The sequence below is a fragment of the Panthera tigris genome, chromosome A1 (genome assembly GCF_018350195.1).
Source record: "Panthera tigris isolate Pti1 chromosome A1, P.tigris_Pti1_mat1.1, whole genome shotgun sequence".
Lineage (NCBI taxonomy): Eukaryota > Metazoa > Chordata > Mammalia > Carnivora > Felidae > Panthera > Panthera tigris.
This window is the reverse complement of record NC_056660.1, coordinates 198,285,190-198,309,794: the sequence shown is the minus strand read 5'-3', so window position 1 is coordinate 198,309,794 and position 24,605 is coordinate 198,285,190. Positions and strand designations below refer to the sequence as shown.

The window sequence follows — 24,605 nt, the reverse complement described above, 5'->3', positions numbered from 1 at the left end:
ATACTAATTATGTACTTTCTCATGATTATATTTCTTAAAAACACTAATACCACATTGACCTAGCCCAGCAAAGAAGACACATCAAAGTATAAATTTGTACAATCTTTTGAAGAGCCATAATGGCAATCTCTTTCCAAAATGTTAACTGTATATTCTATTTTTATTTATTTTGAGAGAGTGCATGTGCACATGTAGGGGAAGAGCAGGGAGAGAGAGAGAGGGAGGGAGGGAGGGAGAGAGAGAGAGAGAGAGAGAGAATCCCAAGCAGGCTCCACATGGTCAGTGTGGCACTCAAACTCACAAACCAGGAGATCATAACTTGAGCCAATATTAAGAGCTGGACGCTTAACTAGCTGAGCCACCCAGGCGCCCCCTGTATATTCCATTTAATTCTAAAAGTCCTCATCTAGACAAATAGCCCATGGATATACACAGAAGTGACTGTACAAATATACTACAGAATGGTTTCTAATAACTAATAAGCTGGAACAATCTAAATGTTTATTAAAAGAGGAATTGAGATAGGTGGGATATTATGCAGCTATTAGAAACAAGATGGGCGCCTGGGTGGCTCAGTCAAGTATCCCACTGGATGTCAGCTCAGGTTGTGATCTTGTGGTCATAAGATCCCATGTTGGTCTCTGACAGTGCAAAGCCTGCTTGGGATTCTTTCCCTCCCCTCTCCACCCCTCCCCGGCTCATGCACACTTTCTCTCTCAAAATAAATACTTAAAAAAAAAAAAAATCTATGTGTTTGGAATGTTGTTAAAGATATATTGCTAAGTAGAAAAAAATAGCAATAGTAGATAACATCAGGGGGCGTGCAGCAGCAGGTACTTATTACATCTGTGTACCTAGAATGTTTTGGGAAAAACACGTAAGAAAGCAGTAATGTGATTTTACCACTGATTGTGGGAGAGTTGAGTCTTGGGTCTTTCAACTTTGAAATGTATTACCATAAGGTTGTATTATTTGTATAATCAAATAGACATAAATATACACTACAATTCAGATCTTGTAATTTTAAGCTTGAAATATATTTTAATGTGATTTTAATTAGAATTTTATTTCAAGGGAGCTATAAACTCTGCAAAATGTTACAGTATGGCTGTGAAGAAATTCCACAGAGGGCACCTGGGTGGCTCAGTTGGTTGAGTGTCCAGCTTTTATTTTCGGCTCAGGTCATAATCCCCAGCATCATGGGATTGAGCCCTGCACTGGGCTCTGTGCTGAGTGTGGAGCCTGCTTGAGACACTCTTTCTCCCCTAGCCCCTCTCCCTCTCTCACTCTCTCTCTCTCTCTCACTCTCTCAAAAAACAAAAAAAACCCACATATACTTCAATGAATATAAGTTTAAATTTCAGTAAAATAAACCTACTTTGATCCCATACAATAAGGCAATACAGGCAAATTTTCCTCAAAAAAAGATACAGCATTCCACCTTAACTTTGACTTTTAACAAATACAGCACTCTATTTCTGTTAACTCTAGTAGAACTAACTTCCTAGGCAACCTCATGAATTGGCTAAAAAAATTCAGTATTCTTTTCTCTTGCAATATCTGGTCCCTTTTACATAATAAATCAGTGAGCCTCTGCTTCTAGGTTGTTTCCATCTTTCTCATTACCCTATATAGGTGCTGCCCATGCAGTGACTTTTATAATCATATTTAGTATAATTTATAATTTATTTCTGTAAGACTAGCATCAAGGGGCCCCATTTGTTGTTTTTTAATAGATTTTTTTTCCTTTGGCGTATGACAGATCTGAAAAGAAAGAATAATCCAGACAGCCCTCGTTTTTATAGTATATGTTTTATGTTAAGTAAACCTGTATGTAAAAGAAAATTTATAAAAATCACTCTACCAATAATAGTCCTACTAAAGTATACTATTGCCACAAATTTGTCTTACTTTTTTCACACTATTTTAATGTAAAAATTTTGGCGTTATCATTTCAATTGTAGATACCAAGCTATTGCCTTTATTGACTGAATTTGAAAGGCAGTTTATCTAGTTTTTAGTTGTAAACTGTAGTGACAAAGAAGTGACCTATTCATTACCATAAGTTTTTATTTAAAAAAAAAAAAAAAAAAAAGGTTAGAGTGGGAGAGAGCCAAAGCATAAGAGACTGTTAAAAACTGAGAACAAACTGAGGGTTGATGGGGGGTGGGAGGGAGGGCAGGGTGGGTGATGGGTATTGAGGAGGGCACCTTTTGGGATGAGCACTGGGTGTTGTATGGATACCAATTTGACAGTAAATTTCATATATTAAAAAATTTAAAAAAAATAAAAAAAAATAAAAACATAAGTTTTTATTTGATGACTACTATGTGCTATGTACTACATTATATACTATGTTGCACCCTGGGGTCACAGTGGAACAAGTCTGACAAGGTCCCTGCTCTCCTATTACTTGTGGACCTAATGTGGGAGCTTCTATTCTGCCAGCAACACTAGTCATTTTGAATGAGTAAAGATTGAATTATGGTTCAACCACTCACTCAGTGATCCCTATAAAGTTAATTAAGTTTCTCTAAATCTCCTGTTTCCTCATCTCCAAAATGGAGGAATTTATCTAATGGGATAGGTGAACATCAAATGATATATTCACAATGGCCAAAGAGCACTCACTGTGTCATATACAGGAAACTACAACATTGTGTGGGAGTTCTGTATCTTGAAGGAAGAGGTGTTTGAGTGCTCCAGCCCTATGACGTTCTGACAGAACTGACAGGACAGTTTGGTGCTTAGCATACATTGCTGTGTACTTTAAACTGTGTTTTAGAATTCTTTTTTTTTTTTTTTTTTAATGTTTTATTTATTTTTGAGACAAAGCCAGAGCCAGAGCATGAGCAGGAAGGGGCAGAGAGAGAGGAAGACACAGAATCGGAAGCTGGCTCCAGGCTCTGTGCTGACTGCTCGGAGCCTGGAGTCTGCTTTGGATTCTGTGTCTCCCTCTCTCTGCCCCTTCTCTGCTCATGCTCTCTCAAAGATGAATAAACGTTAAAAAAAATTTTTTTTTAATAAAAAATAAAATATTTGTACTCTGATTATAAAAGTGTTGCAAAAATACTTGATCTAGGGGCACCTGGGTGGCTCAGTCAGTTAAACGTCTGACCTTGGCTCAGGTCATGATTTCCCAGTTCGTGAGTTCAAGCCCTGCATTGGGCTCTGTGCTGACAGATCAGAGCCTGGACCCTGCTTCAGATTCTGTGTCTCCCTCAGTCTCTCTGCCCCTCCCCGTCTTGTTCTCTGTCTCTCAATAAGTAAACATTAAAAAAATTAAAAAAATACTTGATCTATATAGAATTTAAAGACGAGTATAATCACAAATTCCTCCCATTCCAAGATGGCCATTGTAATACAATTGGTGTGCATGTATTTTTTCTATTCCCTACATACACATGTTCTTTTTAGAAAACAAATTACAATAACAATGTACACATATTTTTTAAATAAAATATTTGAAAGAGAGCATGCATGTGAGCAGGAGAGGAGCAGAAAGTGAGGGAGACAGAGAACCCCAAGCAGGCTCCATACTGTCAGCACAGAGTCCCATGCAGGGTTCAATCTCACTAACCATGAGATCATGACCTGAGCCAAATCAACAGTTGGACGCTTAACTGACTGAGCCACCCAGGCGCCCCTGTACGTATATTTTCTAAAACAAAATTTAGTATCGAACACTTTTTAATTGAGTGTATGTTTTCCCATGACATTTTTCTATAACATGATACCTAATGGACAATTTAACTTTGTTTTTTAACGTTCAGATTTTTCTAATATTTATCTTTCGTATTTTTATAAATCTAACTTCTCTCTCCAGTCATACTGTAAATGTCTAGAAGAGTAAGAATTATAGTTTCTGTCTTCCACAAAGTCTCACTCATTCCTGGGAAAACTGAATAAACAACGGTCAGTTTGATTATTTAGAGGATTCTGAATACAAACCATACATACATCTACTCTCTCCTGGTTTTCACTTGATACATCTTTGAAATTGTTAGTGGATATTTACTGGGATTCTAGTCAATAGCTGCTTGTATCGATGTTGTTTACACCCATCTAAAAATTGCACCAGGCACTAATGAGTTATTATTTTTAAAGATTTTATTTTTCAGTAATCTCTGTACCCAATGTGGGGTTCAAACCAACAACCCCAAGATCAAGAGTCACATGCTCCACTGACTAAGGCCAGCCAGGTGCCCCAAAGAGTTATTTTTAAATGCTTTTTTTTTTTTTTTTTAAGTTTAAGACTCTAATATTTTTTAAACCGTTTTGTCACATGTATTTACCTTCCCTTCCACCACATAAGTTTCATTTAAAACTAAGATGCATACATCATGATGTCACCTCTAAATACTTCAGGATGTGTCTCTCCTGAAAAAAGACATCATTCTTCTGTATAACATAATAGCATTATCACAATAAAAAAAATTTAACCACTGATACAATGGAACAATATTCTTTCTGATCTAGCGAGGTTGCTCCAAGATTTTTTTGCACTAATTTTCTTAAAATCTGGATCCAATCAATAATCTTGCATTGAATTTACTTTTTTCTTTTTTTAATTTTTTTAACGTTTTATTGAGAGAGAGAGCATGAGCAGGGGAGGGGCAGAGAGAGGGAGAGACACAGAATCTGAAGCAGGCTCCAGGCTCTGAGCTGTCAGCACAGAGCCTGATGCAGGGCTCGAACTCACAAATCGTGAGATCACGACCTGAGCTGAAGTAGGTCACTCAACCAGCTGAGCCACCCAGGAGCCCCAAATTTACTCTCCTTTAATCATGAACAGTTCACCTGCTGAATTGTTTCTTTCATGACACTGGGCAATTTTAAAGATTTCAGTCTAGTCATTTCATACAATGTTTCACAATTTGGCTTTCTCTCATTGTTTCCTCATGAAAGGTTCAAGTTAAACATTTTGGTAACAATCCAAAGAATGCCAAAACAATCTGGTGAAACTTTGTTGGAAAACAGAATTTATGCAGTCTCAAAAATCAATCCATAAATGACTTACTAGCCAAAAGAGATAAAAGTACTTTTATGGGAGTGCCTGTATAGCTCAGTCAGTTAAGTGACTCTTGATTTCAGCTCAGGTCTTGATATCAGGGTCATGAGTTCAAGCCCCATGTTGGGCTTTGCTCTGGGCATGAAGCCTACAAAAAACAATTATGATGAAGAAGTCTGGTATGTACCACTTTAACCAAGTGATCATACTTAACATCATCAGTAATGATTTTATACTCTCAAAGAATCACTTTTGGTGGCACATAAGATCACTGTCCAACCACCCCCCCCCACACACACACAAATAATCTCCAATTTCATTCTAGTTGCTCAGAGTTGCTCTTCTGCACCCCATACCCCATTTCATGTTTTATCACCCTTCTCTCACAATGAGAATCCTGCTACCTAACATCAATGCATCATTCATTTATTCTACAATACACACAAAACTGTATTAATTACTGTAGTGATTTTAGTATTAAAATCACTAATACCACCAGTAACAAGCTACCAGTTAAAGTTCAAGATCTCTTCACAATTCTTGTCTTCAGATAAAAACTCACAGAGTCAGAGTACTGTGTCCCAAGTTACTTGAATTAAATGTTCACATTGTCAATTTTCATGTACAATTAGGTTCATTTGTTCCTTTGGATTCATCTATGTGTTTTTTCTTGGTGATTTTTAAAAAATATGTAAAATTACGGGGCGCCTGAGTGACTGTCGGTTAAGCATCAGACTCCAGCTCAGGTCATGATCTTGCAGTTTGTGGGCTCCAGCCTCACTTCGGACTCTGTGCTGACAGCTCAGAGCCCAGAGCCTGCTTCAGATTCTGTGTCTCCCTCTCTCTGCCCTTCCCCCACTCATGCTCTGTCTCTCTTAAAAATGAATAAACATTAAAAAAAATTTTTTTTAAATATTTAAAAGTATAACTTGTTCAAAAATCAAAATTGTATTAAAAAGTTGTACTCTGGGGCCATGCGTGGCTCAGTCAGTTAAGCATCTGACCGGCTTAGGTCATGAACTCACGGTTCATGGGTTTTGAGCCCGACTCATGTTCTAACAGCTCAGAGCCTGGAGCCTGCTTCGAATTCTTTATCTCCCTCTCTCTCTGCCCCTCCCCATTCACATTCTGTCTTTCTCTCAGCAATAAACATTAAATAAAAAAAAAAAAATTGTACTCCAAGGAGTCCCATTCTCACCTACTCTATGCAGTTTAACCAATTGTATTTTCTGATTTATCCTTCCTATGTTTCATTTTGCAAAAGCAAATATATATACATATTTATATTTTTCCTTTCTTACACAAAAGGGAGCATATGTACTCTTTTTTGTTTTGATTTTTCCTTACTATACCTTAGAAAGTGCTCCGTTAGTTCTATACTTAAAATAAGTACATCATAGTGTATGTAAATTATACCTCAATAAAGTTGATTTAGACATGAAAACAAACCTCAGTATGATGTCAAAGCATCACTGGGTGAAGTTCATGATCTATGAGCATTTGATAATAGAAAAGCAAGCATATACAAAGTTTTTGAAACTTGAGAAAACTGTATTGTTACAATTTAAATACAGTATAGTCTAAAACTCAGATTTTCCATTCCCGCAGTCATTTGCACCATAACGAGGTTGGAACAAAGCAAAGTGAAGAAATGCTGAAAAATATTACTCAAAATTGACATCTGCAAAACCCCCCAAATCAGATACTTCTCTAGTTTTCCATTATTGTGTAAAACAAAACAAAACAAAATTCTTAACATGCCTTATTTGATGAAACATTCATTTCCTGGTGTGATTTGGTTTTCTGTTTATAAATCTATCACGGGATGATGAATTCATTTCTAGTTATGTTGAATGCTGGATGCCAATGAGCTACCCCGCTGAAGATTTACAGCAGACCATTAGAAATGTAGGTCTGGAGATCAACAGATGGGCCTAGAGAATTTGCTGTACGTAATCAAGCTATGGCAGTGAATAGAATGACAAGTACAGGATTATGAGGAAGAGTGAGAAGTCAAGGACAATCCCTTGGGAAAAATATTTTTGGTAAGCAAAAAGGAAGATGTGGCAAACAAGGAATAGAGGAGGCCAATGTAGGATTTTGTTTTGTTTTATAATGAAAAGGGATGTCTAATAAAGCTAACAGGCTGCATACTTCTTTGTAGGTTGCTAGGTGCTTAGGAGCAAGATTACTAGAATATCAGAAAAGGAAATTGAATAAAATTAGATGCAATTTCATAAGGATAATGTGGTTCTGCAAATCAGTAGAAGGCTATTTAGTTTTGTATTAGTTTCTTATGGTTGCTATATCAAATTGCCACAAACATGGTGGCTGAAAATAACACACAGTTATTCTGTAGTTTTAGAGATCAGAACTCCAAAATCAGTTTTGCTGGGCCAAAAATAGGGTGCTGGCAGGACACTCTACACAAGATCTAGAGGAGAATCCATTTCCTCGCCTTTTCTAGTTCTAGAGTTCCCTTTCTTGACTTGTAGCCCCTTCCTCCATTTTCGAAGCCAAGGATATTTTGCTTTTGTTGCCCTATTACCTTCTTACCCTTAGGTCAAATTTCCTTCTGCCTCTCTTTTGTAAGGACATTGTGATTACATTTAGACCCCACTCAGATAATCCAAAACATGGGAAAAGCCATGAAAAGTGTCCTAGAACTACCTCACTCCTTAAACGGTCAATCTCTCTGACCGGTTTGTTTGGCACTAGGTAGTTATCAGTATGTACATGAATGATTACACTTTAGAAGGACCTTCAAAGATAATAGATCTAATTGAAACTTGCAGGATAGGGAGTATCTTATACAAGTTTATAAAACCAATTTTATCATACGGCCTCTCCTTTTGAACAGTTCCCTAGAATGGTCACATGCCCATTTTTATCAGACTGTGATAAAGTTTGGCCTGCTTAAGCCAAGAAAAGGCATCCAAATGGTAAGCGGAAGCAGTAAAAATGTCACTATACATTTACAGATGACATGATACTATGTATAGAAAATCCTAAAGACTCCACCAAAATATATAGATTAAAACTTATAAATGAATACAAAAAAATAATATACAGAAATCCATTGCATTTTTAAGATTTTTTTAAGTAAAGTCTATGCCCATCATGGGGCTCAAACTTACAACCCTGAGATCAAGAGTTACATGTCTACCAAATGGGCCAGCCAGGCGCTCCTATTGTGTTCCTATATACTAATAATGAAATAAAAAGAGAAATTGAGAAAACAATCCCATTTACAATTTCATTGAAAAGGAATAAAATACCTAGGAATATATTTAACCAAGGAGGTGAAACACATTGATGAAAGAAATTGAAGATGACACAAACAAATGGAAAGATATATCATGCTCAAGTTTTGGAAGAATATTGTTAAAATGCTCATACTACCCTAAGCAATAACAAATTCAATGAAATCTCTATCAAAATGCCAACAGCGTTTTTCACAGGACCAGAACAAATAATCCTAAAATTCGTATAGAATCACAAAAGAGCTCAAAAAGCCAAAGCAATCTTGAGAAAGAAGAACAAGTCTGGAGGTGTCACAATTTCAGAGTTCAAACTAGTCTACAAAAGTATAATAATCAAAACAGTATGGTATTGGTACAAAAATAGACATAAAGATCAATAGAACAGAATAGGGAGCCCAGAAATAAACCCATGCTTATGTGGCCAATTAATCTGTAACAAAGGAGGCAGGAATATAAAATGGGGAAAAGACCGTCTCTTCAATAAATGGTGTTGGGAAAACTGAACAGCCACATGTAAACTGGATTGCTTTCTTACTGCCACCAGACACAAAAATAAACTCTAAATGAATTGAGGACGTAAATGTGAGATCTGAAACCATAAAGCCTAGAAGAAAACACAGGACAGTAACCTCCTTGACATCAGTCTTGGCAGTGACTTTCCACATCTGACAACAAAAGCAAAGACAAGAAAAGCAAACATAAATAACGACTATACCAAATTATAGAGCCTTTACACAGCAAAGGAAAGGATCAACAAAACAAAAAAGGCAAAATACTTCGATAAGGGAAAATATTTGCAAATGATATATGCAGTAAGGGGTTAATATCCAAAGCATATAAAGAACTAATACAACTCAATGCCAAAAAAACCAAAACAACCTGATACAATTGGGCAGAGGACCTAAGTAGACATTTTTCCAAGGAAGACATACAGATAGCCAACAGACACATGAAAAACATGCTCAACATCAGGAATCCTCATGGAAATGCAAATCAAAACCACAATGACACATCACCTCACACCTGCCAGAATGGCTGGTATCAAAAAAACAAGAGATAACAAGTGTTAGCAAGGTTGTGGAGAAAAGGGAACTACACTGTTGGTGAGACTGTAAATTGGTACAGTCACTATAAAAACGGTATGGAGATTCCTCAAAAACGTAAAATTAGAAATACCACTCAATCTAGTCATTTCACTTCCGGGTATTTACCCAAAGAAAGCAAAAACAATAATTCAAAAATACATATGCACCTCTATGTTTATTGCAGCATTCTTTACAATAGCCAAGATAAGGAAGCAACCTAAGTGTCCACTGACGGATAATGAATGGATAAACAAGATGTGGTGTATATGTATGCAATGGAATATTAGCCATTAAAAAAAAATGAAATCTTGCCATTTGCAGCAACATGGATGAACCTAGAGGGTTCATTTCATTATGCTAAATGAAATAGGACAGAAAAGAAAATGCCATGTAATTTCACTAAATCTAAATCTAAAACAACAAATGAACAAAAGAAAACAGAAATAGACTCAAATACATAGAACAAACGGGTGGTTGTCACAGGAAAGGGAGGGAGGGAGGATGGGCAAAATAGTTGAAGAGGATTCAGAGGTACAAACATCCAGTTATAGAATGAATAGGTCATGGGGATATAAAGTGCAGTACAGGGAATATAGTCAATAATACTGTAATAACTTTGTATAACTACACATATCCTGATAAGCATTCCATAATGTATCAATGTCAAATCACTGGTACGCCTGAAAATAATATAAACTGTAAGTCAAGTATACTTCAATTAAAAATCAGTAAAAAATAAACAAGTAAATAAATAAATAAATTTATCAGTTTTTGTATCCCTTTGGAGGAAAACAAAAAGCACAGTATTCTTAAGACAATCTTTAGATCAAAAGTCAGATGTGACACTTATACTTGACCTCTACACTTTAGGTGTTATCAAATGAAATTGAATAAATAAGCACTCGTAGATACTTCATAAATGTTGGGCACTCTCCTTCATGAAAATTCACATCACTCATTTGTGGCCAGGCATTAGGCTAAATTTATGTGTGCCTTCTAGAGTTTCTATTTAAGTAATTTTTTTTTTTAACCTTAATCATAATGGGAGAAAGATAAAGGAGGATCAGGATGCCTACAGGTAGGAGTAGGACTTAATAATATACAGTTTAACTTTTAAAATTGTGTTTATAATTAATAAACAGGACTTAGCTGACCTGTTATGGATACTTGAATATAGTCAATAATACAGGGAATATAGTCAATAATATTGTAATAACTTTATATGATAACTACACATATCATGATAAGCATTCCATAATGTATAAATGTCAAATCACTAGTACACCTGAAAATAATATAAACTGTAAGTCAATTATACTTCAATTAAATGGTTTTATGGAAAATCAATGAAATAATGTATGGATATGGAATGATATGAGATAGATTTGTTAATATCTAGCTCCAATTTACTCTTAACGTGAAATCCCTAGAGAAAACTGCCACTAGGTTACAATGTAATATCTGCTGACATTTTTCATTATCTATACATAATTATCAACTCCTAAAACTTCAAGAGCTTGAATATGGAGATTTTATAATCCTTATAATAATAAAGTATGTATACATGAAGGAAATTATATTCTGTCTAAAGCCAAAGAAGATAGTCACAAGGTGGAACTGAGTCTATCTTTATAGTTTTAAACCATCATGTCTTCAGGATGAGCATCATTTCTCTCTTTTTTTTAAATACAACTTATTGTCAAATTGGCTAACATACAGTGTGTAAAGTGTGCTCTTGGTTTTGAGGGTAAATTCCCGTGCTTCATCACTTACATACAACACCCAGTGCTCATCCCAACAAGTGCCCTCCTCAATGCCCATCACTCATTTTCCCCTCTCCCCCACTCCTGCCAATCAACCCTCAGCTTGTTCTCTGTATTTGAGAGTCTCTTATGGTTTGCCTCCCTCCCTCTCTGTAACTATTTTTTCCCCTTCCCTTCTTCCACTGTCTTCTGTTACATTTCTCAAGTTCCACATATGAGTGAAAACATATGATACCTGTTTTTCTCTGATTGAGTTATTTCACTTAACATAATACCTTCTAGTTCCATCCATGTTGCTGCAAATGGCATGATTTCATTCTTTCTCACTGCCAAGTAGCATTCCATTGTGTATGTATATATACATATATATATATATATGTATATATATGTGTATATATGTATATATGTATATATATATACACATATATATATATATGTATATATATATATACATATATACACACACACACACACACACACACACATACACACACACCACATCTTTATCCATTCATCAGTTGGTGGACATTTAGGCTCTTTCCACAATTTGGCTGATGTTGATAGCACTGCTATAAACATTGGGGTACATGTGCCCCTATGAATCAGCACTCCTGTATCCTTTGGATACATTCCTAGTAGTGCTATTGCTGGGTCATAGGGTAGTTCTGTTTTTAATTTTTTGAGGAACCACCCCACTGTATGTCAGAGCAGCTGCACCAGTTTGCATTCCCACCAACAGTGCAAGAGGGTTCCCCTTTCTCCACATCCTTTACAAGATCTGTTGTTTCGGGAGTTGTTAATTTTAGCCACTCTGACTGTTGTGAGGTGGTATCTCAGTGTGGTTTTCATTTGTATTTCCCTGATGATGAGTGACATTGAGCATCTTTTCAGAACATCATTTTTCTTTAACAGTGATAGATTCCATGAATGGCTGCATTGTAGTCTCTGATTAATTGATGTCAGGAGTTTATATACTATATTCCTGTCTTTGTCAGTTCAGATGGGTATAGCAAACTACCACAGAATAAATGGCTTATAAACATATATTTCTTGTAGTTCTGGAGGCTGGAAGTCTGAGATCAAGGTGCCAGCGTGGTTGGGTTCTGGTGAGGGCCAGCCTACTTTAGAGTTCATAGACAGTTGTCTTTTTGCTATATCCTCATATGTCAGAAGGGATGAGACAGCTCTCCAGGCTCTTATAAGTTTACAGATCCCATTCATGACAGCTCATGACCTAATTGCCTTCCAATGACCTCCTAATACCATCGTGTTGGGAGTTAGAATTTCAATATATAAATTTGGGTGGGGAGAACACAAACATTCACAAACCCAAACATTCATTCCTTAACACTCCACCACCACACTTTTATGCCTTTCTTGTATGCAAAATACATTCATTCCATCCCACAACCCTGAGCCTTAAGCTGTTTCCTCATCACCTCTAAAGTCTCATCTACATCTAAACCAAATAGGAGTGAGATTAAAGATATCATTCATCCTGAGGCAAATTTCCTTCTACCTGTAGACCTGTGAAACCAAACAAGTTCTATGTTTCCAAAATACAGGCACAGGCACAGGACAGACATTTTATTCCAAAAGAGAGAAATAGGAAAGATAAAAGAGCTTACCTGGGTCCCAAGTAAGTCCAAAACCTAACAAGGGAAATGTTAAACCTTAAGGCTTAAGAATAATTTACTTTGGCTTCATGTTTTACCCTCTAGACCCACTGGGGTGGAGGTCCTATATTCCAGATCTACTGGTATGGCAACATTACCCCCACAGTTCAGAGATCATGCCCACCTGTTGCTCTTTGTAGTGGTTATGCCCATGCTATGTTTCTCCACAGTGTGGAGGTTATTCCCCACGACTCTGCCAGATGACTATTCCCATAGTTTCACTAGGCATTGGTACTGCCCTTTGAAATCAAGGTGGTGGCAGTCCTGCCTCCTGGGCTCCTGCACTCTGGGCCTGTGAGGAGGATGATGTCCTAAATAAATGATTTTCATGGAATTATGAGAATAATTGACAAAACATGAGCCAGCCAATCTGAAAGTGTTAATACGATTTCAAGTAAAGCCTACAAATGAAAACCAAACAAAATTGGTCTTGATACCAGTTTACAATCATTAAATGGGGGAAAACATCTTAGAGATGTAAAACAAATGAGTCTTAGGGATTTCCATGTGAATCTAAAGCAATATATGCCATAGTTAAAGGATGCTTTAGTCTTTCTTACAAATGACAATTCATCTAAGGACACACAATGCAGTACATTTGGGGATTATAAATTATACAAATGTAAGACAGGGAATGATTGAACATTACATAAGAAAGAAGAAAATTGTCAGTGGTAAGAAGGAGAAGGATCAGAGAGGACCATAGCTCAATACGAAATAAGTAAACATGTAACGATATGGAAGCACCTTAGGGAGTACATAATGCAATCTCATTGTGTATTAAACAAAGGATAAATTGAAGAATTGCTTCAGTTAAACTTCCAAAGAAGAACGTACACAGTGCATTCTGCTTTAGATTATATCACTCAAAGAGGTATATGGAGAGAATTCTAAAGAAGAAAACAACAAAAGCCAAATGTCAAAATGTAGATCATACAAAAAAAAAAAAAAAAAAAGTTCTGGAACAACCTTATCTATTTGGAGCCATTAAAAATAAAATAGTCTGGGGGTGCCTGGGTGGCTCAGTTGGTTAATCAGCTCAGGTCATGATCTCACAGTTCCTGAGTTCAAGCCCCAGGCTGACAGCCCAGAGCCTGGAGCCTGCTTCAGATTCTGTGTCTCCCTCTCTCTCTGCCCCTCCCCCATTCTCTCTCTCTCTCAAAAATAAACAAACCTTAAAAAAAATTTTTTAAATCAAGATGATGAAAATATAATGACTGAACTGAAAAATACACTAGAAAAAAAATACACTAGAGGTACTCAATGGCAGACTAGATAAAGCAGAAGAGAGAATCAATGACTTCGAAGAAAAACAGTAGAATTTATCCAATCAGGGAAGGAAAAATACATTTTAAAAAATGAAGATAGCTTAACGTATTTATAGGATAACACCAAACAGACTAATATTCACAAAATAGGGCTCCCAAAAGAAGAAGAATAGAGAAAGGGGCAGAAAACTTATTTAAAGAAATAATTACTGAAAACTATCCTAATCTGAAGAAGGAAACAGACATTTAGATCCAGGAAGGCCAGAGAGTTACAAATAAGATGAACCCAGACACCCACACCAAGATACATTATAATTAGAATGTCAAAGACAAGGAAAGAATCTTCAAAGCCACAAGAGACAAGCAACTTGTTATGTACAAGGGAACCTCACAAGACAGTCATATTTTTTTGGCAGAAACATAACAGAATAGTATGCTATATTCATAGTGCTGAAAGAAAAATACTTTCAAACAAGAATACTCTAACTGGAAAAATTATCACTCACAATTGAAGAAGAGATAAAGAAATTTCCAAACGAGCAAAAGCTAAGCCTAACAAGAAATATTAAACGTAATTCTCTAAACCGAAATAAAAGGCACTAATTTATAACAGGAAAACATAAAAGTGTAAGTTTTACTTGTAAAGGTAAATATATAGCAAAGATGGCAGAGTAATCACTTATAAAGCTAGTATTAAGGTTAAAAGACAAAAGTTGTAAACATAATTATAATATTAAGGGATACACAAGATAAAGAGATGTAAAATGTGACGGCAGAAAATAAAACATTGGTGGAGGGGGGGAGTAAAAATGTAGAACTTTAGAATTCATTCAAACTTAAGTTTTTATCAGATTAAAGTAAATTGTTATAAGTTGTTATATGTAAGCCTTACAGTAACCACAAACAAAAACCTATAGTAGATACACAAAACAGAGAGGACTCTAAGATACCACTGAAGAAAGTCATCCAACTATAAAGGCACAGAGCAAGAGAAAAAGGCACAGAGGAAGTATAAAACACCTAGAAAACAACAAAACGTGAATAAGTACATATTTATCAATTATTACTTTAAATTTAAATGGACTAATTTCTCCAAACAAAAGACATACAGTGGCTGAAAGGATTAAAAAAAAAAAAAAAAAAAAAGACCCATTTGTATGCTGCCTACAAAAGACTCATTTCAGATCTAAAGACATACAAAGTAAAAGGATAGAAAAAGATATTCCATGCAAATGGAGATCAAAGAAAGTGGGGAAAGGTAGACTTTTATCAGACTTTAAAACAAAGATCATAGTAAGAGACAAAGGGTACTACATAATGATAAAGGGATCAATCCAACAAGAGGATATAACATTTGTAATTATTCATGCACCCAACATAGAAGCATATGGATATATAAAGCAAATATTAACAGATGTAAAGGTAGAACTAGAAAGCAATACAATAATAGTAGCGAAATTTGATACCCCAGTGACATCAATAGATAGATCATCCAGACAAAATCACTAAGAAAACATTGGCCTTAAATGATACATTAGACCAGATGGATTTGAAAGAGATATACAAGGACTTTCCATCCAAAAGCAACAGAGTACAAATTCTTCTCAAGTGCACAATGAACATTCTTCTGGAGAAATCATATACTAGTCCACAAAAACAAGTCTTAATAAATTTAAGAAGACTGAAATCATATCAAGCACTTTTCTGACTCCTGTGTATGGAAATATAAATTAATTATAAGAAGAAAACTAGAAAATTTATAAAAATGTGGAGATTAAGCAATAAGCTACTGAATAATCAATGGGTCGAAGAAGAAATCAAAAGAGAAATAAAAAAATATCTAGACACAAAGGTAAATGGAAAGAATATACCAAAAGTTATGATATGCAGCAAAAGTAGTTCTAAGAAGGAAGTTTGTATCAATAAATGTCTACATCAGGAAACAAGAAAAATCTCCAAATAAACTTACCCCCTAACTTTATACCTTAAGGAACTAGAAAAAGAGACAATTTAAAGTAGAATAAGAAGAAATAAAAAAGATCAAAATAAAAATGAATGAAATAGAGACTGAACCGACAATAGAAAAGATGAATGAATATTTGGATATTTGAAAACATTTGTATATTTGAAAAGATACAGAGAATTGACAAACTTTATGTACATTCACCAGGGGAAAAAAAGAGAAGGCATATAAATAAAATGAAAAATGAAAGAGACATTATAGCTGCTTCAGTAGAAATACAAAGGATCAGAAGAGACTACTACAAACTCTATATGCCAACAAATTTGACAACCTAGAAGAAATAGATTTTTAGAAACATACAACCTATCAAGAGTGAATCACAAAAAATACAAAAACTGACTGGGTTGATTACTAGTAAGGAGATTGAATCAGGAATCAAAAACCTTCGAACAAATTAAAGTTCAGGATTAGATGGCTTTACTGGTGAAGTCTTCCAAAGATTCAAAAGAATTAAAACTAATCATTCTCAAGCTTTTCCAAAATATGGAAGAGGACGGAACACTTCCAAAGTCATTTTATAAGGCCATCATTACCCTGATTCCAAAACTAGACAAAACACCACAAGAAAAGAATATTATAGGCCAATACCTCTGATGAACATAGATACAAGATTTCTTAACAAAATCTTAGCAAACTGAATCCAACAATACATTAATAGGATCATACACCATTATCAAGTGGGATTTATTGCAAGGATGCACGGATGTTTCAACATCCCTAAATCAATGTGATAACCGTATAAACAAAATGAAGGTAAAATATATGCAATCATCTCAATAGAAGCAGGAAAAGCCTTTGACAAAATTCAACATCCATTTATGATAAAAACCCAAAGTACTCAATGGGTAAAGATGGAAAGCTTTTCCTCTAAGATCAGGAACAAGACAAAGATGCCCACTTTCACCACTTTTGATCAATATACTACTGGAAGTCCTAGCCACAGCAATAAAACAAGAAATAGAAACAAAAGGTATCCAAATTTGTAAGGAAAAAGTAAAACTGTCACTATTTGCAGATGCTAGAATACTATATAGAGAAAATCCTAGACTCCACCAAAAACTATTAGAATAAATGAATTAATTAAAGTTTCAGAATACAAAATTAATACGTGGAAACCTATTACATTTCTATACAATAAAATAGCAGAAAGAGAAATTAAGAAAATAATTCCTTTTACAGATGCACCAAAAAAGTACCTAGGAATAAACTTAACCAAGGAGGTGAAAGATCTGTATTCAAAAAACTATAAAACATTGATGAAAGAAATTGAAGATGACACAAACAAATGGAAAGATATATCATGCTCGTTTTTGGAAGAATATTGTTAAAATATGAAAACTACCCTAAACAATCCCAAATTCAATGAAATCTCTATCAAAACATCAATAGCATTTTTCACAGAACTAGAACACATAATCTTAATATTTATATAGAACCACCAGAGAATCAAATAGCCAGAGCAATCTTAAGAAGAGCAAAGCTGGAGGTATCACCGTCCCTGATTTCAAGATGTACTACATAGCTATCATTGATCAAAACGGTATGGTACTGGCACAAAAAAATAGACACGCAAATCAATAGAAAAGAACAGGGAGCCCTGAAATAAACCCATGCTTATATGGTCAATTAATCTATGACAGAGGAGGCAAGGATATGCAATGGAGAAAAGACAATCTTTCAAAAAATAGTGTTGGGAGGGGCACCTGGGTGGCTCAGTCAGTTAAGCATCTGACTCTTGGTTTCTGCTCAGGTCATGATCTCTCAGTTTGTGAGTTTGAGCCCCATGTCAGGCTCCACACTGACAGTGCCGAGCCTGCTTGGGATTCTCTCTGCCCCCTCCCACTCATGCACATGCTCATGCTCTCTCTCAAAACAAATAAATAAACTTAAACAAAAAAGACAAAAGCAAGTGTTGGTGGGGATGTGAAGAAAAGGAACCCTCATGTACTGGTAGTGGGAATGTGTTGGTGTAGCCATTATGAAAATAGTGTGGAGTACTTCAAAAAATTAAAACTAGAAATACCATGTGATTCAGTAATTCCACTATGTGGTACTTACCCAAAGAAAATGAAAGCAATAATTTGAAATGATATATGCACCCCATATTTATTGCAGTTTTATTTGCAATAGCCAAGATACAGAAGCAACCTATGTGTCCATTGATAGACGAATGGACAAAGGACATAAAGATGTGGTGTGTGTGTGTATGTATATATACACAAATGTATATATGTACGTATGTACATATATGTATACATATATATGTACATATGTATGTGTGTGTATAACATATACACACACACAATGGAATACTGTTCAGCCATAAAAAAAGAATGAAATCTTAACCATTTGCAACAACATGGATGGACTAGAGGGTATTATGCTAAGTGAAATAAGTCATTTAGAGAAAGACAAATACCATATGGTTTCACTTATATGTGGAATCTGAAAACAACAAAAAAACAAAAACAAAAACAAAAAACCAAAATGAACAAAAAGCAGAAATAGGTCCCAAATACAGAGAACTGGTGATTTTCAGAGGGGAGGGCGTGAGGAGATGGGCAAAATGGGTGAAGGGGAGCTAAAGGTACAGACTTCCTGTTATGAAATTAATAAATCATGGGAATGAAAGGGAATACAGTCAACTGTATTGTAATAATGTTGTATGCTGACAAATGGTAGCTACACTTGTGAGCATAGCATGATGGATAAAATTCTTGAATCGCTATGTTGTATACCTGAAACTAATGTGACATTGTGTATAAGCTATGATCCCCACCCCCCAACTATACTTTAATAAAGAGGAAAAGTGGGTATGGAGGAACTTATCTCAACATAGTTAGGCCCATATAAGACAAGCCCACACTAACATTATACTCAATGGCAAAAAGCTTAAAGTTTTTCCTGTAAGATTAAGACAAAGATGCCCATCTGTGCTGACAGCTCAGAGCCTGGAGCCTGTTTCAGATTCTGTGTCTCCCTCTCTCTCTGCCCCTCCCCTGTTCATGCTCTGTCTCTCTCTGTCTCAAAAATAAATAAACGTTAAAAAAAAAAAATTAAAAAAAAAAAAAAGACAAAGATGCCCATTCTCACCACTGTTACTAATATTGTTTTGGAAGTCCTAGTGTCACTATTTGCAGTTGATGTGATATTATATATAGAAAACCCTACATACTACATGAAAAAAAGTATTAGAACCAATAAATGAATTTGGTGAAGTTTCAGGATACAAAATCAATTTGCAAAACTTCATTGCATTTCTCTACACTAACAACCATCAGAAAGAGAAATTAAGATATTAATTTTACAATTATATCAGAAAGAATAAAATACCTAAAAGTAAATTAAACCAAGAAGGTGAAAGACTTATACACTGAAAACTAAGACACTGATGAAAGAAATTGAAGAAGGCAAAAATAAATGGAAAGATATTCCATGTTTCTGAACTGGAGGAATTAATATTATTAAAATGTCATCAATATGTAAAGCAATCTACAAATTCAATTCAATTCCTACCAACATTTCAAATGCAGCTTTCCCAAATAAAACAAAGAGTACTAAAATTTATGTGAAAAAACAAAAGACCCCACAGAGCCAACAATTCTTGAGAAAGAAAAACACACCTGGAGACATCATGCTCCCTGATTTCAAATTATATTTCAAGGCTATAGTAAGCAAAACAAATGATATTGGTGTAAAAACAGACACATAGATCAATGGAACAAAATAGAGAGGCAAGAAATAAACCCATGTAAATATGGTTAATTTACAACAAAGCCAAGAACACACAATCAAAAAAGGATGGTCTCTTCAATTAATGGTGTTGGGGAAATGGGACAGCCACATGCAAAAGAATAAACCTGGACCACCATCTTTTGGCACATAAAAAATTAACTCAAAGTGGATTAAAGATTTGAACACAACACCTGAAACCATAAAACTCCTAGATGAAAACATAGTAAGCTCTTTGACATCAGTCTTGGCAAAAGTCATTACTTTTTTTTTTTTAATTTGAGAGAGCACGCATGAACAGGAGAGAAGCAGAGAAAGAGGGAGAGAGAGAATCCCAAGCAGGCTCTGTGCTGTCAGCATGGAGCTCAGTGAGGAGCTTGATCCCACAAAATGTGAGATCATGACCTGAGCAGAAACCAAGAGTTGGACAGTTAACCGATTGAGGCAACCAGGTGCCCCAAAAGGCATTACTTTTCAGTCTGACACCAAAAGCAAACACAAGAAAAGCAAAAATAAATGATGTAACTACATCAAACTAAAAATGTTCCGTACAGTAAGGAAACTACCAACAAAATGAAAACGCAATCTACTAACTGTGAGGAAATATTTCCAAATCATATGTCTGAAAAGGAGCTACTACTATCCAAAATATATAAAGAAGGCATACAACTCAGTATGGAAAAATTCCAATTAAAAAATGGACAGAGACCCCTTTTGTTTCACTGCATCCAAGAAAGCAAGATGGGTCACCAGCAGCTCTGCTGTAGCCATCCAAGGAAATTTGGCCAGGATTCTTCTTCTTGCCTTGTCTGCTCAAACCAGCATGGTTTGATCCAGAAATATGGCCTTAACATGTGCTGCCAGTGTTTCTGTCAATACATGAAGGCTATAGGCTTCATTAAGTTGGATTAAGTGAACTTTCTTGAATGGGTAATCCAAGATACCTACCTTAACTGCAGTTGGGATAAGTTACCTTAATCCCAACTCATTGTACATAAAATAAAAATACTTCAATTAAAAAAATGGGCAGAGAATCTGAATTAGATATTTTTTTCCACAGATGCTATATTGATGGCTAACAGGTAGGTGAACAGATGCTCAACATCACTAATTACCAGGGGAATGAAAACCAAAACCACAAAGAGCTATTATCTCACACCTGTTAGAATGTCTACTATCAAAAAGACAAGAAATAACAAATGTTGGCGAAGATGTGGAGAAAAGGGAATCTTTGTGCACTGTTGGTAGGAATGTGTTTCAGTATAGCACTATGGAGAACAAGCATGGAAGTTCCTCAAAAAAATAAAAGTACTACTAACATATGATCTAGCAATTATACTTCTGGGTATTTATCCAATGAATAAAAAACAGTTGAAAAGATATATGTATCCCCATGTTCACTGCAGCATTATTTACAATAGCCAAGATACAAAAACAACCTAAGTGTCCATCAATGTATAATGGATAAGAAACTGTGTTATATATACACAATGGATTATTATTCAGACATAAAAAATGACATCTTGCCATTTGCAACAATGTGGATAGACCTCAAGGCCATTACACTAAGTTAAAGAAGTCAAATACTGTACGATCTTACTCATAGGTGGTTTCTAACAAACAAACCAACAAACAAAAACAAGCTCATAGATACAGAAAACAAATTGGTTTCCAGTGGCAAGGGGTTAGAGGTGGGTGAAATGGGTGAATAGCTTCAAAAGTTACAAACTTCCAGTTATAAAATAAATAAGTCATAGGGATGTCATGTACATTATGGTGACTCTAGTTAATAAAACTGTATTACATGTTTGAAAGTCACTAAGAGAGTAGATCTTAAAAGTTCTCATCATGAGAAAAATATTGTAACTATGTATGGTAATGAAATTTAACTGGACTTATTGTGGTGACCATTTGGCATATATATAAATATCAGAGAAGCAGAAAAGTATCATAGAAGGATTAAAGCAAAATAAAATTGGATATTTCTCTTTCTTTTTTTTAATATAATTTTTGTCAAGTTAGCTAACATACAGTGTATACAGTGTGCTCTTGGCTTTGGGAGTAGATTCCCATGATTCATTGCTTACATACAACATCCAGTGCTCATCCCAACAAGTGCTCTCCTCAATACCCATCACCCATTTCCCTCCCCTCACCCCCGCTCCCGCATCAACCCTCAGTTTATTCTCTGTATTTAAGAGTCTCTTATGGTTTGCCTCCCTTTCTTCTTGAAACTATTTTTTCCCTTCCCTTCCCCCATGGTCTTCTGTTAAATTTCTCAAATTCCACATATGAGTGAAAACATATGAGATCTGTCTTTCTCTGAGTTATTTCACTTTAGAATAATATCTTTCAGTCCTACCCACATCATTGCAAATGGCAAGATTTCATTCTTCCTCATTGCCAAGTAGTATTACACTGTATATATATACCACATCCTCTTTATCCATTCATCAGTTGATGGACATTGGGCTTTTTTCCATAATTAGGTTGCTGTTGAAAGCACTGCTATAAACATTGGGGTACATGTGCCCCTATGAATCAGCACTCCTATATCCTTTGGATAAGGTCCTAGTAGTGCTATTGCTGGGTCATAGGATATTTCTATTTTTAATTTTTGAGGAACCTCCACACTGTTTTCCAGAGTGGCTGCACCAGTTTGCATTCCCACCAATAGTGCAAGAGAGTACCCATTTCTCCACATCCTTGCCAATAGCTGTTGTTTCCTGAGTTGTTAATTTTAGCCACTCTGACTGGTATGAAGTGGTATCTCAATGTGGTTTTGATTTTCATTTCCTCGATGATCAGTGATGTTGAACATTTTTTCATGTGTCGGTTGGCCAGCCAGATATCTTCTTTGGAAAAGTGTCTATTCATGTCTTCTGCCCATTTCTTCATTGGATTATTTGTTTTTTTGGCTGTTGAGAGTTTGGTAAGTTCTTTATAGATTTTGGATACTAACCCTTTATCCAATATGTCACTTGCGAATGTTTTCACCCATTCTGTCAGTTGCTTTTAGTTTTGTTGATTATTTCTTTCACTGTGCAGAAGTTTTTTAATCTTGAAGAGGTCCCCAGTAGTTCATATTTACTTTTATTTCCCTTGCCTTCGGAGACATGTCAAGTAAGAAGTTGCTGTGGCTGAGGTCAAAGAGGTTGTTGTTGTTCCCTGTTTTCTCCTCTAGGGTTTTGATGATTTCCTGTCTCACATTTAGGTCTTTCATCCATTTTGAGTTTATTTTTGTGTATGGTGTAAGAAAGTGGTCCAGGTTCATTCTTCTGCATGTTGTTGTCCAGTTCTCCCAGCATCATTTGCTAAGAAGACTGCCTTTTTCCATTAGATACCCTTTCCTACTTTGTCAAAGATTAGTTGGCCACACATTTATTGTTCCAATTCTGGGTTTTCTACAGTACTCCATTGGTCTATGTGTCTGTTTTTGTGCCAATACCATACTGTTTTGATGATTGCAGCTTTGTAGTACAGGCTAAAGTCCAGGATTGTGATGCCTCCAGGAATATTTTTCTTTTCTTATTTGATCTAAAAGATAACTGTTTAAAGCTATAATAAATAGTAACAATGCACTGGGAGATTATGACACATAGATGAATGAAATGAATGATGGCAACATTAATAAGACACAGGAGGGAGAAATTATGAATATTCTATTATAAAGTATCTGCCCTGTATGTGAAACAGTACAATTTTAGTTGAAGGTAGACTTCAACTAGCAAAAGTGCACTGAAAGCTCTAGAGAAACAGGGGTGCCTGGGTGGCTCAGTTGAGCATCTGACTTCAGCTTAGGTCATGATCTCACTGTTGAGTTCAAGCCCCATATCAGGCTTGCTGCTGTCAGCACGGATCCTGCTTGGGTTCTCTCCCTCTCCCTCTTCCCCCCACTCACCCTCTCTCTTGCTCCCTCTCTCTCAAAAATAAACCTTTAAAAAAAACTTTAAAAACTCTAGGGAAACAACTAGAAAGATAAAAGAAAAGTGAACTCAGTGACACAAAATCAAATAACCTGATTAAAAATGAGCAAATGGCTTGAATAGACATTTATTCAAAGATGATATATAAAGTTCCAAGGAATGTATAAAAAATGCTCAATATCACTAATCAAAAATGCAAAATCTAAACCACAGTGAAATATCACCTTAAACCCATTATGATACCAGATGGTTAAAAACAAAACAAAAACCACAGACAATACCAAGTGTTAGTTGGGAGATGGAGAAAATGCATTTGCATTGCTGGTGGGAATGTAAAATTTTCCTCGAAAATTAAAAATAGAGCTATCATATCATTCAACAATCTCACTTCTAGGTATCCATCCAGAAGAACTAAAAGAAGGGTCCCAAAGAGATGTTTGTACATCCATGTTTATAGCCACACTATTCCATGAGGTGGAGGAAACCCAAATATACATCCACATATGAATTCATAAATCATGGTGTATACATTCAATGGACTGTTATTCACCTTTCAAAAGGAAAGAAAGTCTTCCACATGCCACAGCATAGATGAACCTTGCAGACATTATGCTAAGTGAAATAAGTTTGCCATAAAAGGGCAAATACTACATGATTGTACTTCCATAAAGTATCCAGAGTAGGCTAATCCATAGAGACAAATTATAGTAGCAGTCACCACAGGGTGGGGAATTATTATTTAATGAGTATAGAGTTTTAATTCTGCAAGATGAAAAGTTCTGGAGATTTGTTTCACAACAAAGTTAATATAATTTAACACTACCAAGCTGGACACATAAAAATGGTTAAGATGGGAAA

The 24,605-nt window shown here is 35.5% G+C and overlaps 1 protein-coding gene across 1 annotated transcript; it reads left to right on the top strand.

Moving 5' to 3' along the window:
* Positions 1-20,562: 20,562 nt before the first annotated feature.
* Positions 20,563-20,733, top strand: LOC122231786 (40S ribosomal protein S29-like). Its single transcript, XM_042960228.1, has one exon. The coding sequence runs from the start codon at positions 20,563-20,565 to the stop codon at positions 20,731-20,733; it is 171 nt and encodes a 56-aa protein (XP_042816162.1).
* The last annotated feature ends 3,872 nt before the right edge of the window (positions 20,734-24,605 follow it).

What these genes read in the sequence shown, in the direction of transcription:
- LOC122231786 (XM_042960228.1), top strand. Translation starts at nt 20,563, where the DNA reads ATGGGTCACCAGCAGCTCTGCTGTAGCCATCCAAGGAAATTTGGCCAG.